Here is a 14,558-nt window from a genome sequence, read left to right on the forward strand (position 1 = left end):
TGTGGGGAGAGCTGGCGAATTGTGAGATGATACACACAATGAAATAGAGTTACCTGCGTGATAAAGAGAGACAGAGAGCAAGAGAGAAGGAAAACTGCAGTTATCGCAGCAGAAACAACCCTTTCTTTTCGCAGTAAGGATTGCATAGCAACAGTACATCTCACAGACAGAGAAACAGATGCATCTCCTTGAGGAAGACCAAGGAAGATGTGTCAAAGGTAGGAATCGATCGGAACGCGCACAGCAGAGGGAGTCAGAGCAGCGTTTGCTAATGAACTTTGAACTGTAACGTCTTTTACCATTCAAGAATGTCTAGGCTACAATTGCGTTGCAGCAATGTAGTGTGCTTACGGTCTTAAAACTGTTGTTGTGCACTAGCTAGGTCAGAAAGAGCTCGAATGTACAGGTTATTTTGGGATCTTGGCTCTGGGTAAGATGAGAGTACCTAGAAATATCCAGAAAACCTAGATAGCTGGAGGTAAACACCCGACTCCTACAAGAACAGCATGTACACGATGCCAGACAGCTTTTGTTAGCTTTGAAGCTTTGAATTGAATAATGTAACGTTTAACATAGAAGTCTTCTGCTAGCACTGAAAAACATTCTTAAGACAGCACAGACATGTCAAATTATGTTTGAGATAAAGCAGACGATCTGAAAGGAAGCGGATTTGCTGCTACTTTGGCTTGTCTGTCATTAGTAGCACTGCCTTAATTAAGTGTCCCACCCTGGCCCACTTTCTTTTGGCGGTGGGCTGGCGATTAGACACAGTGTCATCCCACAATGGGAGCCATCCAGCGATGCAGCTCTTTGAAGTGACAAGAATCTTTGTAGGTTTGGATCTGGGTCACTTATAGTTCAGAACATGTTGGGTATTGAGAAAGAGATGCTCACCAGTAAGGCTGCTATGGGCTGCTTTAAAAATCTAGGTTCAGATCATTTAGTAGATGATTTCATTTGATAAATGCTCGTTAAATGTGCTATTGATGCTTGCTACAGACAAACCCCTAATTAGAAACAGTGGCGGTCAACTCATCCTGCAGAACTTGTGCTAATACACTTGGGAGAAGTGTACTATTACCATCCAAGGCTCATTGTAAAAATTACATTGCTTCTTGCATGTTTTGTGACACTTTGAAAGTGAAATGTCAAGTATACTCAGTTTTATCCAAAACCTATTACATTTTATTACGTTGGTTGTTGTATGTGTCGCTAAAAGTTAATGCTCTATCCCGTCTGAAAATAACGTACCACCTTCACTACACTCTACCCTAAACCTAGTCTCAGCTTCAGACGTCACGCCCATGGACCGGTGGCTGAATGTCTGATGCATACGGCACACAAAATTGGAAACACTTCAGGAGTTTCGAAGTCGTCATCGGATTGGTTGAATTATACAAGATTTTTGGAAGACGTGTGTTGCGTTCTTTAAAGGGTTACTCCACCCCAAAATGAAAATTTTGCCATTAATCACTTACCCCCATGTCGTTCCAAACCTGTAAAAGCTTTGTTCGTCTTCAGAACACAATTTAAGATATTTTTTGATGAAAACCGGGAGGTTTGTGACTGTCCCATTGACTGCCAAGTAAATAATACTGTCGAGGGCCAGAAAAGTATGAAAGACATCGACAAAATAGTCCATCTGCCATTAGTGGTTCAATCTGAGCTTTATGAAGCATTGAGAATACTTTTTGTATGCAAAGAAAATATAAATAACGACTTTATTCAACAATTTGTCTCATCTGTGTCATCGTAGCGCCATTTTGGAGAATATCCGCTGGACTCAAACTGCGTATGCTGTTCTGTGTCAGCCACACCACATGGATATGCTGTTTTCATTCAAATCAAAGCGTAAATAAACGTAGAAGACGTATCCGTGTGGCGCAGCTGACACAGAACAGCATACTCAGTTTGCATTCAGTGGATACTCTCCAAAATGGCGCTACAGTGACTCCTCTGAGACGTGGAGGAGACGAATTGTTGAATAAAGTCCTAGCAACCCAGGGCACCCTAGAAACCACATAGCAATCAATGTATTAAAATTATTAAAAACATTTTTTTTTTTTTTTGAATCGTCAAAGTTAAAGGGATATTTTACCCAAAAATGAAGATTACAAACAGTTCACGGTAGCCATTGACTTCCAAAGTATTTTTTCCATACTGTGATAGTCAATGGCTACCATCAACTGATTGGTCCATATTCTTCTTTTGTGTTTAACAAAGAATCTCATACAGGTTTAGAACAACTTGACTTGAGGGCAAGTAAACTCTAGGATTTTCATTTTTGGGTGAACTATCCCTTTAATGTGTTGATATATTAATAAAAAACATGTTTTACCCAGTTGTTTTATTAGCACATTTACCCAGGTTTATGTTATTATAGCTTCATTCTGCTTTCAAATATAATGGCATTCATCATGGCTATTTTATTGTATTGACAGTCTATAGAGAGACAGGTGTAATGATTGTCTTTAGTATAATAACAGTCTAAAAGCATATTTATGTGTCTTTACTGTGTTGGGTGGTGCTTATGCATTCAGATCCAAATGTAATATAGTCTGTGTTAAAGTGGTCAGCCCACTACATGTCATCTTATCTATTTTTTTGTATGCAGGCCAGATTGAGAGTTTATGCCTTTGTGTGCTTAATCTTTGATGATGTCCTTCATAAACATACACAGGGGATTTTTTTCATGCAAGTTGATTTGATGTTGATGGTCATGGCCTGAAATCTCTCCTGGTATCTGATGTCATGCATTCAGTGCAGGGAGAGCGTTGCATTTGGCTGTGATATCAGCTGCTTGTCCAGTATGATCTCTTTGTCAACCTAGAATTTCTCAGTGTTTGCTTCACATGTCCTTTCAAAGGTCTCCAGATCGTTCTGGCTTTTGAAGATGATATTTGGCGAGATAATGGTAGTGGGTGATATCTGGTGACATTTACATATCAATGGAATGGTGATAGACAGACAGGGAGAACCTTTCAAGAGTGCATTTGACATGAGCTGGTTGGGCTGGTCTCAGAACAGCTGTAAACTGTCCAGTTGAAATCTGTTTTATTTTTTCCCAATTTTTTCGTTTTTTGTTTAAATTTTGATGGATTCTATTGAGTGGTTTAATTGTAATACTTAAAAGGGGTGTATGTGTGTGTGTATATATATATATATATATATATATATATATATATATATATATCTCATTGTCTCAATGTGGATTATTAAATGGAAATTCCTGAAGCTCTAATATTTCATCTCCTATGCCTCTCTTTCAGCTGACATCATATCCACAGTTGAGTTCAACTCGACGGGAGAACTCCTGGCCACTGGGGACAAAGGTGGACGAGTGGTGGTCTTCCAGAGGGAACAGGAGGTAATTTGGAATAGAAATTGTATTCTCCATAATTTAAAGACTATTACTACTATGAGGCTTCCCCTGATAATGCAGATTAAAATATGGATGTTTAAGAGGTCGTGAAGTGGAGAATCTAAATTTTCTTGATATTTACACATAAGAGGTTACTGTTACAACTAAACGTACTGTACATGTATGTTTCAAAACTCAAAAACGAACTCCTAAGTTTAAAATATGATTTATTCTGAAACACCCATATCTGACTATATTGTGATTTATTTATATACAGAAAGCAAAGGTCATTCTCTTTATAATCGCTGGATCAATTCAAGATCAGTGCAAGTCTGTCAGTGATTCGATTTCTGCATTTTCATCAAAACTCCCATTATAATCAATAACAGTTTACGCTGCTCAATGAGTCTGTTATTTACATCATATTTTCAGTGTGTTTGTTATGATGAAAATTATTTCATTGCAATGTGTGCTCAGCAGACGTGACTGTTCGGCAGTGCATCGCTGCTAGATCTAAATATAATGCTACAACTTTTTTCCATTTATTAGTTATCCTTGGTGGCTGTTATAGTAAAAACACAGTAAACGTTTTCAAGAGAGTTCACATGTAATACTCATTTCATATGCAAAGATGTTAACCAATCATAGCAGTGGGCGTTTACATTGAGGTCACAGCAGACACGCCCCTTTCAATGGAGCGTTCAAATCAGATTCAGGGTAGAAAATGGCCATTTATATCTAAATTATGAATACTAAGATTATAATTGCACCTCAGGAAACATCAAATGATTTAAAATTTTACTTTAAAAATACTGTAAAATGGCATTTAGGGTAAATTCACACCCAGTATATCATCGCCATAGCAGGACTTGAATACAGTTGTAAATATGTCAGTACATATACTCATCCTAAATTGACAGTTTATCCTCTATTGACTAAATTTGTGTTTTTGTGAGTTGGGCATGAACTGTTTCAGATCTAATAACCCCTCAATGTTTTGTCTAGCAGCACAAAAGTGTGAAAACCCCGCCGTCCGCCCCTCCTTGTCTACGCTCGCATCATCTTTAAAGAGATTTCATGGTGTCTGTTAATCCTCGCGCCATGATTCATGCCCCACTCTGTTTCAGACCCCCTTTAACCCCCTCCCTCCCGCCGAGGGGAAATCTGTTTCCATTAATACCCTCGTCTTCTCCCGGTCTGTCTGAGTCCTGCTTATTGATTTAGACGCTTCCCAAGGTGAGAAGTGACCCTGAAGGTTTCCACGCTCTGATCGGTATTGAGATATTCCTCTAACCCGGACCACCTTTGTGCATTGAGATCCTGACCTGCCTCACTTATATTTCACGGCTTTCAGCAACAAAGAAAAAATCAACACACATTCCATATGTGATTGTAACACAGAGGGATTAAATATAAGCCAATGTTTATGCTGAAATTTCCAATTATCATTTGTTTGCTGCCTCTAAATATGTGCTATATGTATAATTAGGTTCAAGAATTTTAATGTAGAGCACTGAATGAATTGTAAATGCGATCCTCTGCTATTGTGGGATGCATTTGTCATGCATGATACACATGAAATAGGCAGTGAAATAAACTATAAAAATAGGCAGTGAAACAAAGCAATGCACCAAATATATATTAAGGTCTAATTTTCATTTTTTTTCATCTCGGTTTAACCCATAAACACTTACATCATTGCAGAGTAAGAACCAGCCTCACCGTCGGGGGGAGTACAATGTTTACAGCACCTTTCAGAGCCACGAGCCCGAGTTTGACTACTTGAAAAGCCTGGAGATTGAGGAGAAGATCAACAAAATCCGCTGGCTGCCGCAACAGAATGCCGCTTATTTCCTCCTGTCCACCAATGGTGAGCGAACCCAATGTGTTCTCGTCACATCTGATCTAATGCTTCTCACTTTGAAAAATATGTTTATCATCTGTGGTGTTGCCTGCAAAATTCCTGACAAATGAATAAATGTAAACTTCCCCACTATTCAGAAAAAAAAAATTATACATATTGTCAGGGCCATTCTTTAAAGAGACCGATAATATGCTAAGATATATATGCAGTTTTGTACATTCATAATAAAAAATGTTTCTTGAGCAGCAAATCAGCATGTTGGAATGATTTCTGAAAGATCATGTAAAGAGTGAATGGCTGCTAAAAAAAATTCAGATTTGCATCATAGGAATAAATTACATGCGAAAATATATTAAAATAGAAAATAGTTTTTTTTTTTTATTTAAATAATAATTCACAATATTATTGTTTTATATAATTATTATAATTATATAATTACTATTACTGTTTTTAATGTATTTTGCTCAAATAAATGCAGCCTTGCTTGAGCATAAGCATAAACTTTTGACTGGTGTGGTCAACCAGTTTCACCATAAACAAAAACACAGCCAAGTCAAGTTACCTTTATTTATATAGTGCTTGATACAAAACTGATTGTTTCCAAGCAGCTTCACAGTGAGAAACAATAAAATAGTGATTCTGCCATGCATACAGAATTCAGTTCTGCTGAGAAGACAGTGAACAGTCATTATTCTAAGCTAAGAAAGCTATGTTTTTCTGCTTAATAGCATGGCATTGCTGGTAAACCAGCAATAATAAGCATAAACCAGCTTGGCTTACTTCATAATTTAAAGGGCAATATACATCCAGCAAGTTTTTAATATTTCTCAAGTAGTGAGTGTCCATTTATTTATTTTTAATATTTATTTATTAGTAGTTGGCAGAAATCTGAGAACTAAAATGATGCATTTTACATTTATGTTGTTTACAGTGCCTACTTGAGCAGTTAGGCTGCTAGAGATTTCTGATGTGTTTTTCGTCAGAGTAACTGCAGCCAATTAAAAGTAGCAAGTTCTTCAGACCCAAACTCGCATTCATCAGTTTTGCAGAGATAGATGGCTCTCATGAAGCTATAGTCCTGTTTTAGGACACTTCAGAGTGGTTCAGCATACAGGCAACAGCACAGTCCAATCAGGTTAATTGGGAGATATTGATCTTATTTGATTTAACTCCTGTCTGTGCCATCTATGTTGTTGTGCCATCTATGTTCACTCTCTTTACTGGCCCCTTTCCGGTGGATCTGCTCCTAACATCACAAACACTGCTTCCACGTTACACATTGTCTCGCATATCTCTTTTACCAGATAAAACTGTGAAGCTATGGAAAATCAGCGAGCGAGACAAACGACCAGAGGGCTACAATCTGAAGGATGAAGAAGGCAGGATAAGGGACCCAACCACCATCACATCTCTGAGGGTAAGCAGAGTCTGTTTAAAGAAAGACCTTTTTGCGATGCCCCTTGTTCAGCTTGGACACCTTTGTCCAACCCTTTTCGTGGAAAGCCAATTTCCTGCAGAGTTAAGCTCTAACACATCTGCTTAGAGGTTTTGCATCCAAATATGCCTACTTCCATATTATATAATATGCTAAAAGATTACCCTGATGACCTACTACTTCCGCAAAGATTCGGAAGTGTGCATCTGGTGAACATTTTACTATCCCATGAAGCCACAGGAGAGGAGTTGTGAATGGCAGTGAAGCAAATGATGCTGGTAGGTCACGGGACAGCATGGTGGATGTATTCTACCCATATTTGTACTATGTAGAACATGCTTTTTGAACAGTCACAAAGTAAGTTTTAAATCAAATGTAGTTTGTACTAGACCAGAGGTGTCTAATCCTGCTCCTGGAGGGCCAACGTCCTGCAGAGTTTAGCTCAGACCTGCCTGAAGGTTTGCGGGAGAGGTCCTGAAGACCTTGATTAGCTGGTTCAGGTGTGTAATTAATTAGACTTGGAGCTAAACTCTGCAGGACAGTGGCCCTCCAGGTGCAGAATTGGACACCCCTGTATTAGACAGTATGCAATTTTGGATGCAGCTAGTGATCCTCAAGACCTTGATTAACTGGTTCAGGTGTGCTTAATTAAGGTTGGAGCTAAACTCTGCTGGAAGGTATGGAAACCCCTGACCTATTTTCTTAAATGAAGAATGCCCAAAATCTCCAAAAGGTATTGAGTGATGTGGTTCCTCCCATTCTCCCCATGCTGTCTCCCCAAACATAAGGAAAAGGGAGTCTTAATCTGTTGGCTCTAGTATGTGAAGGAAAAAAATAAATAAGGTCAAGCACTGTTGTAATTTGGCAGCTATAGCTTCCCCACTGGAAGTGGGCACTCCTGGTGCAACAGAGGAGGATTATGTGTTGGAAGATGGAGTTTCATATCTCGCCAAATACAGTTGACAAGGTAGGGGCTTTGGGTAGTGCTTTGGAGGCTTGATCTCATCAAATGTTTGATAGCTGTTGTTGAAGGTGTGAGAGTGGAGGAAGCCTGTGCATCTGTCAGTATGGACCCACAGGAATATACCCTCCTACACACATAAATTCACACTGTGGAAGTGGAACATGTCCAGAGGTGACCTGCTGCTACAGCTGGGGGCAGCTGATAAATGTCAAATGTTAATGTTGTGTTAATACTGTGGTCTTCTCTCCTGGGAATCATTAGATTGATGCCAGTCGGGATCTTTTTTGTCATTTCTTCTTCTTTTAAAGTACACAGAGCAATTTTTGGCAGCTGCCCAAGAGACATTGAGTAATTGATTTAATCATCTCTCTCCATTTTCTATGATTTTTTAAAATATTTTTGGAGAAGATCACAAATTGCAAGACCTCCCCCGTACAGTAGCTTTTAAGAAAATATTGGAAAGTATGGTTGGAAATGCCAATAAGTTTATCCCTGTAGTGGGGCATTTGAGGAAAAGTGTAATTGATCTCTGTAAATTACACATTGCCTTGACTTGTCGGATCCATGACCTGGCGTTTAGCACATGTGCTCCTTAATAATGATCTGTGACTCTCAATTAAATAATGCAAGTCTGAATCATTTGAGTCATTATTCATGAATTACAATTGCAATTTATTAACTGCAGATCAAAAGACCCATATAGTTTTACTTTTATCCAAATACCTGCACTAAAGGATTTTTCCTGTTCGAGAATTCAGTAATTATGATATTGATTTATCCAGCAGTCATCCACTCAGAAAGATGTCAATATTCAACCCCAGTTGTACTCTAATCCAGTCATCGCAGAATGATGACTTATTTTCTTCACTGGGCTTGGATTGACCCTCACATAATGACCCTCACATAGTGACTTGGGAGGTCGATGTAAAATCGCATTATGGGAGCAGGAGACGCAATTCTTAGATTTCACTGAAACATAATAAACTACCCAAAGCGTATAGAAACTGTTAATGCCCTGTGGGTCCCATTATTGCCAAAAGAACAGATGTTAGGAATGAAGATTGAAAGCTGGAGGATAAGACACTTGAAGCAATGTGAATTCAAAGCTGTTTGTAAGTTTGTTTCACAAACAGTGTAAACACTGACAATTGGACCAATTGGTCAGCTGGTTTAACCAATAGCATGAGTTTCAGGGCAAGACTACCTGTATTTTATATCTTTTAGCATAGATTTGATTTTGACCAAACCAAAGGAAAAATAAGAGGTCTTGGTTAATACATTTTGATGAAAGATTACGAAAAAATAAATTTCTTTCATTGGAATGACATACACTTCTGAATCAATCATCACAGACTCAAACATATTTCATTTTTTTATCCATTTAATTTTTTGGGTGCAAAGACATGTATTTACTGTAAATGTAAATAGGGTCAAATCTGATTTCATGTTGACTTTAAGTGGAAATGTACATGTAAATATTATGGGTTACGGAATCTGGAACAGATTCAGGTGTCTTGATCTGCATCCTATTAATTTAGCCTCGATTTATGTCTCTCTTGCTATTGAGAATACAGTAGACTGGTGGCTCTGGATAGGGGATATATTTAGGAGATTGTTCTTGAGGCGACTGTAATGTGTTCAGGGCAGCAGTTCCATCACCTCCTTCTTAACTAACACTGCAGCCCACTGGAGACTAGAGCTGGAAGAGATGAAATCCTCTCCCAAATGTGTGTGAATGTGTGCGTGCATGCACAAAAGCAGGGCATTTATCACTTTGCACAGACTGAGCAGAGAGGAGAATGAGATAAAGGGGGAGGTAAGGGTGGATCCCTTGCAGGGAGTCCACAGGGTACATCTGCCCCTACTGCCAGAGTGTTATCCAGCGCAACGAGGGGCTACCGAGTGTTTACTGCCTTCATCTGCGTCTGCACTCCAAACACGAGGGGATTCACCCTGCAAAATTGTTTCTGCCGGGGGGAGGGGGTTGTCGCTGTCAATAAAACGCTGAATTTGAGATATCTTTAGGAAAGCATGTATACTTTGTGTTTGACTCAAAGACAAAAGAACATGTCAGCTAAGATGTTTGGTTTTGTTTTTGTTAGGCTATGAAAAGCAGTCTTGTGGAAAAAAGATAATTTCCAGGGACCAACAGGATGGCGCAATGGCCCACTGCCAGTGCGAGAGGGTTTCATGGGAATCTCATACATATGTTTTTACGCTTCGTAAAACAAAAACATTTGGATATTTATTATCATATTGAACACCATACAGTTAATTCTAGTCCTCAACCTTTTTGTATCGCTGCACTTATTTCCATTTTCTCATTTCAGATGGTCAGGTGGGGATTTTCAGTGACTCTTTCTGCAGGTTACATTGTTACACCAGTAGATGGCGACATGTGACTGGCTTTATAAGTGGGTCTTTTAATCATTAACTCAACTGATTTGTTCAAAGAATCTGCTTTATTCAGGAATAAAACAAAGGCCTCATTTATAACCGTTGTGTACGCACAAAACCAGCCCTGAAAGAGGCGTACACCACTTCCTACGTAAAAGTTGGGATTTATAAAAACAAACTTGATTGGAAAATTTGCGCACATGCATGCAAACTCTGACCCATTCGTACAAACTTTTTTTTTCCTGGAGTGAGAAAATTAATGAAGTAAAAACAACGATTTCAAGCTCTGTTTTCATGTCGATATACACATTTACATTAAATATTCCACTCTCATTAATGGAGATAAGGGCTGAAATTACATAAAGTCCTTAATGCAGAAGTTAAACCAAAATTATATGAATTTAGACATATTTGTAGTGGATGCGCTTGATCACTTTTCCTCTTTTAATTACAGCAAGGAGTGCTATAGGTGCACAATAATTCATCTTTAAACTAAACTGCAGATCTCATGTTATGAGAAAATATTTTTTAGTGAGAACAGTTATCAATGATGCGCACTTTGATATTATGGAAGATTCGGTGGTTGAACGGTCCATTGTCCGGATTGAATATGTCCAGGCATCTCTACAACATTATGAAAAGTATCGCTTTATTTGAAGGATAGGCTACAACTTGAAGAAAACGATAAGATTTACACATTTCCTTTATAAAATACTTTGTTGGTGATGCACCGCCCTGTTTGTCATTAGCATTTGAATATACAGGCACACTCTCTTTCTTTTACACAAATTCACTCTTCAGTTTTCACTACCTGCTGAGACTTTGATTATATGTCTAAAATATGAATAAATCCTCCACATACTCAATTCGCGCCCCGTCATCCGCACCGCCTCATTCGCGTGAATTGCGCCGCAGGATGTCTATCGCGTCTTTGCATTGACTTAACATGTAAATCGCGTCTTGTGTGAACGCCTCCTCAGAATCCATGCTGATTTATGATTTCCATACAAACATAAAATCTGCAATGCTAAAGATATGAATTATGTATAATATTTTAATAAAGTGTACCCACATATACAAACCCCCTCTTATCATTAATGACTGAATATTCCAGCAGTCAAACTTAATTAACGCTTGATTGAGAGATAATAGCTTCAATCAGTCTCGATTGCTCCTGTCAACTGATTTCATGACGCTATGCTCCATGAGCTAATTTTATTATTGAAAGCACATGTAGGGTAGTAGAGAACAGACCAGCAATCTGAAAGACCAAATTAGAGTCTTAATTTCTGTCACAATGCAGCAAATCTGAATTCTCCTAAAATATGCTATACAGGTGCTGGTCATATAATTAGAATATCATCAAAAAGTTGATTTATTTCACTAATTCCATTCAAAAAGTGAAACTTGTATATTATATTCATTCATTACACACAGACTGATATTTCAAATGTTTATTTCTTTTAATTTTGATGATTAGAGCTTACAGCTCATGAAAGTCAAAAATCAGTATCTCAAAATATTAGAATATTTATATTTGAGTTTGAATAAATGACCCATCCCTACAGTATAAATTCTGGGTATCTCTTGTTCTTTGAAACCACAATAATGGGGAAGACTGCTGACTTGGCAATGATCCAGAAGACGAACATTGACACCCTCCACAAAGAGGGTAAGTCACAGAAGGTCATTACTGAAAGGTGTGGCTGTTTACAGAGTGCTGTATCAAAGCATATTAAATGCAAAGTTGACTGGAAGGAAGAATTTGGGTAGGAAAAGGTGCACAGGCAACAGGGATGACCGCAAGCTTGAGAATACAGTCAAGCAAAGCTGATTCAAACACTTGGGAGAGCTTCACAAGGAGAGAACTGAAGCTGGAGTCAGTGCATCAAGAGTCACCACGCTCAGACGTCTTCAGGAAAAGGGCTACCAAGCCACTTCTGAACCAGAGACAACGTCAGAAGCATCTTAACTGGGCTGTGGAGAAAAAGAACTGGACTGTTGCTCAGTGATCCAAAGTCCTCTTTTCAGATGAAAGTAAATTTTACATTTCATTTGGAAATCAGGTCCCAGAGTCTGGAGGAAGAGTGGAGAGGCACAGAATCCATGTTGCTTGAAGTCCAGTGTGAAGTTTCCACAGTCTGTGATGATTTGGGCTGCCATATCTATGGGGTATTGTCAAGAGGAAGATGAGAGACACCAGACCCAACAATGCAGAAGAGCTGAAGGCCACTATCAGAGCAACCTGGGCTCTCATAACACCTGAGCAGTGCCACAGACTGATCGACTCCATGCCACGCCGCATTGCTGCAGTAATTCAGGCAAAAGGAGCCCCAACTAAATATTGAGTGCTGTACATGCTCATACTTTTCATTTTCATACTTTTCAGTTGGCCAAGATTTCTAAAAATCCTTTCTTTGTATTGGTCTTAAGTAATATTCTAATATTTTGAGATACTGATTTTTTACTTTCATGAGCTGTAAGCTCTAATCATCAAAATTAAAAGAAATAAACATTTGAAATATATCAGTCTGTGTGTAATGAATGAATATAATATACAAGTTTCACTTTTTGAATGGAATTAGTGAAATAAATCAACTTTTTGATGATATTCTAATTATATGACCAGCACCTGTATTTTCTTAATGAAAGCTGTAATTTTTTTTTTTTCTGTTAAAGAGTGAAATATGACCCGAACATTAAATGTGTGAGATTAGCCTCACCAGAACACCTATATTTTTGAGCAGAATGCTTTTCTTTGTTAGGTTTTTGTGAAATAATTGAGACCTGCTATTGCATATGTTTGTCAAATAAATTATTAGAGAGGTGAAGGCAGTAGAAAATGTACTTCAAACACATACATCAACAATAGGGCATCCCTCACCCCACCCCCATCTTCTAACGAAATAAAAAGATGGAGATGGAGTTCCCATGTGTTAGGTGATAATGACCTGTCTTGGCAGCGTGTGCCCCTCCTCCACCTCCCACTGCTCTGTGATGAGCGTTCCTCATCTCTGTAGTGAGTAGAACATGTCTGCCGTGCCACTTCTGTCATTAGTAGAGGGCAGCGCCCATAAAAAACTCATGGGGAGTCTGACACTGACTGCGACGCAATACCCCTCCTGTGAAGAACATGTAAGAACGTTGGCCTTTAGATTAGTCATCATTAAAGAGATGGTTGTCCTGTGCTCACTATTACCATGCTGCATTGTGGGAGCTAGACTCCACACGCCTTCAGATCTTGACAGTGAAGCTTAGGAGTTGGGTCTAGGTGTGGGCAAATAATTTGAGAACCAAAGACCACCTCATTTATTTTGGCTCCAGGAATTGTATTTGTTTTCATAGGAAATAAAAAAATAATGTTTTTTCTGATGCTGATATTTGGAAGACCGTGATAATTTGTGATAATCCAAACAATTCCAGTAAAGATCCATATAATTCCAATTTTGGTCTTGGATGCTGATAATCAGTGTGTTCCAGCAGAGTTAGGGGTCGTTTACACAGAGTGCGTTTTTCCATTCCAATGCACTACTTTTTCATTGTTTTTCTATGTAAATGTGCTAGATGGATGTGTATGACTGTTGCGTCTTTTGCAGCGTCTTGCACACTTGGACCATGTTTTTGGGATGCTGTGTAAAGTTAAAAGAATTTAAACTTTTACATGCGGTGCTGCTCATCAATGCTAGTTCCAAATCAATGGACCAATCACAAGACCACAGAGGCAGGGCAAGCATTGTGAGCTTTTGCTTTATATTATTTGATGGCAACATGCTGAAGGAAGCATTCTGCACTGTGCTTTTTAGGTGTTCTGTGTGAACGGCCCCTTAGAATACAAAATATAGTAACAGATCTGACATAAACCAGTTTCTGCTGAACCTGGAGAAGCCATAAATACCGACTAATACCCTTGACAGTTTTATAAATGTATATTACCATATAGCAAGGCCTCTCGCATCTTGCATACAGGTCTAGCACACATTAACTCTCACACAATTGAATCATTAATTCACCTGTCCTGTATGTCTTTGGGTTGTGGGACAAACCAGAGTTCAGTTAGGACTTGAACCTGGGAGCTTCCTGTTTGTGAGACAACAGTGATGCACACTGAGCCACTGTGGTACAGGTGAAATTTTTAAGCTAATATTTTCATTTTTAGGAATCCCATATCTCAGTACCTACTGCAAATATCGTTCCCTTTGTTGTCTCTTTTTTTTTTTTTTTTTCTAACCATGTCTTCCTTCTCCTCTCAGGTGCCTGTGTTGAGGCCCATGGACTTGATGGTGGAGGCAACACCACGTCGCATTTTCTCTAATGCTCACACCTATCACATTAACTCCATCTCGGTCAACAGCGACTATGAGACGTACATATCCACGGATGATCTGAGGATCAACCTATGGAACCTGGAGATCACAAACCGAAGCTTTAGTATCCTTTTACAGTCAGATGATTGATGACAATCTGAGATAGTTGCATGTCTGAAGAATATTGGGTCTCTGTTTTTTGTTAATGTACAAAAAGAACTGGGTTCATACAT

General features: G+C 38.7%; 1 protein-coding gene across 4 annotated transcripts in view; it reads left to right on the forward strand.

Moving 5' to 3' along the window:
* Window positions 1-14,558, forward strand: part of ppp2r2bb (protein phosphatase 2, regulatory subunit B, beta b) — a 68,949-nt gene that overhangs the window by 50,259 nt on the left and 4,132 nt on the right. For 2 of the 4 annotated variants that reach the window (XM_058757840.1, XM_058757841.1), the window contains exons 2-5: window positions 3,270-3,367; window positions 5,066-5,231; window positions 6,530-6,642; window positions 14,272-14,449. In XM_058757840.1, coding sequence (XP_058613823.1) covers window positions 3,270-3,367; window positions 5,066-5,231; window positions 6,530-6,642; window positions 14,272-14,449 — 555 coding nt within the window. Of the gene's footprint in view, window positions 1-58; window positions 219-3,269; window positions 3,368-5,065; window positions 5,232-6,529; window positions 6,643-7,286; window positions 7,628-14,271; window positions 14,450-14,558 lie in introns of those variants that run through there. The other 2 variants (XM_058757842.1, XM_058757844.1) reach the window with 2 other exon arrangements.

The sequence above is a fragment of the Onychostoma macrolepis genome, chromosome 21 (genome assembly GCF_012432095.1).
Source record: "Onychostoma macrolepis isolate SWU-2019 chromosome 21, ASM1243209v1, whole genome shotgun sequence".
NCBI lineage: Eukaryota > Metazoa > Chordata > Actinopteri > Cypriniformes > Cyprinidae > Onychostoma > Onychostoma macrolepis.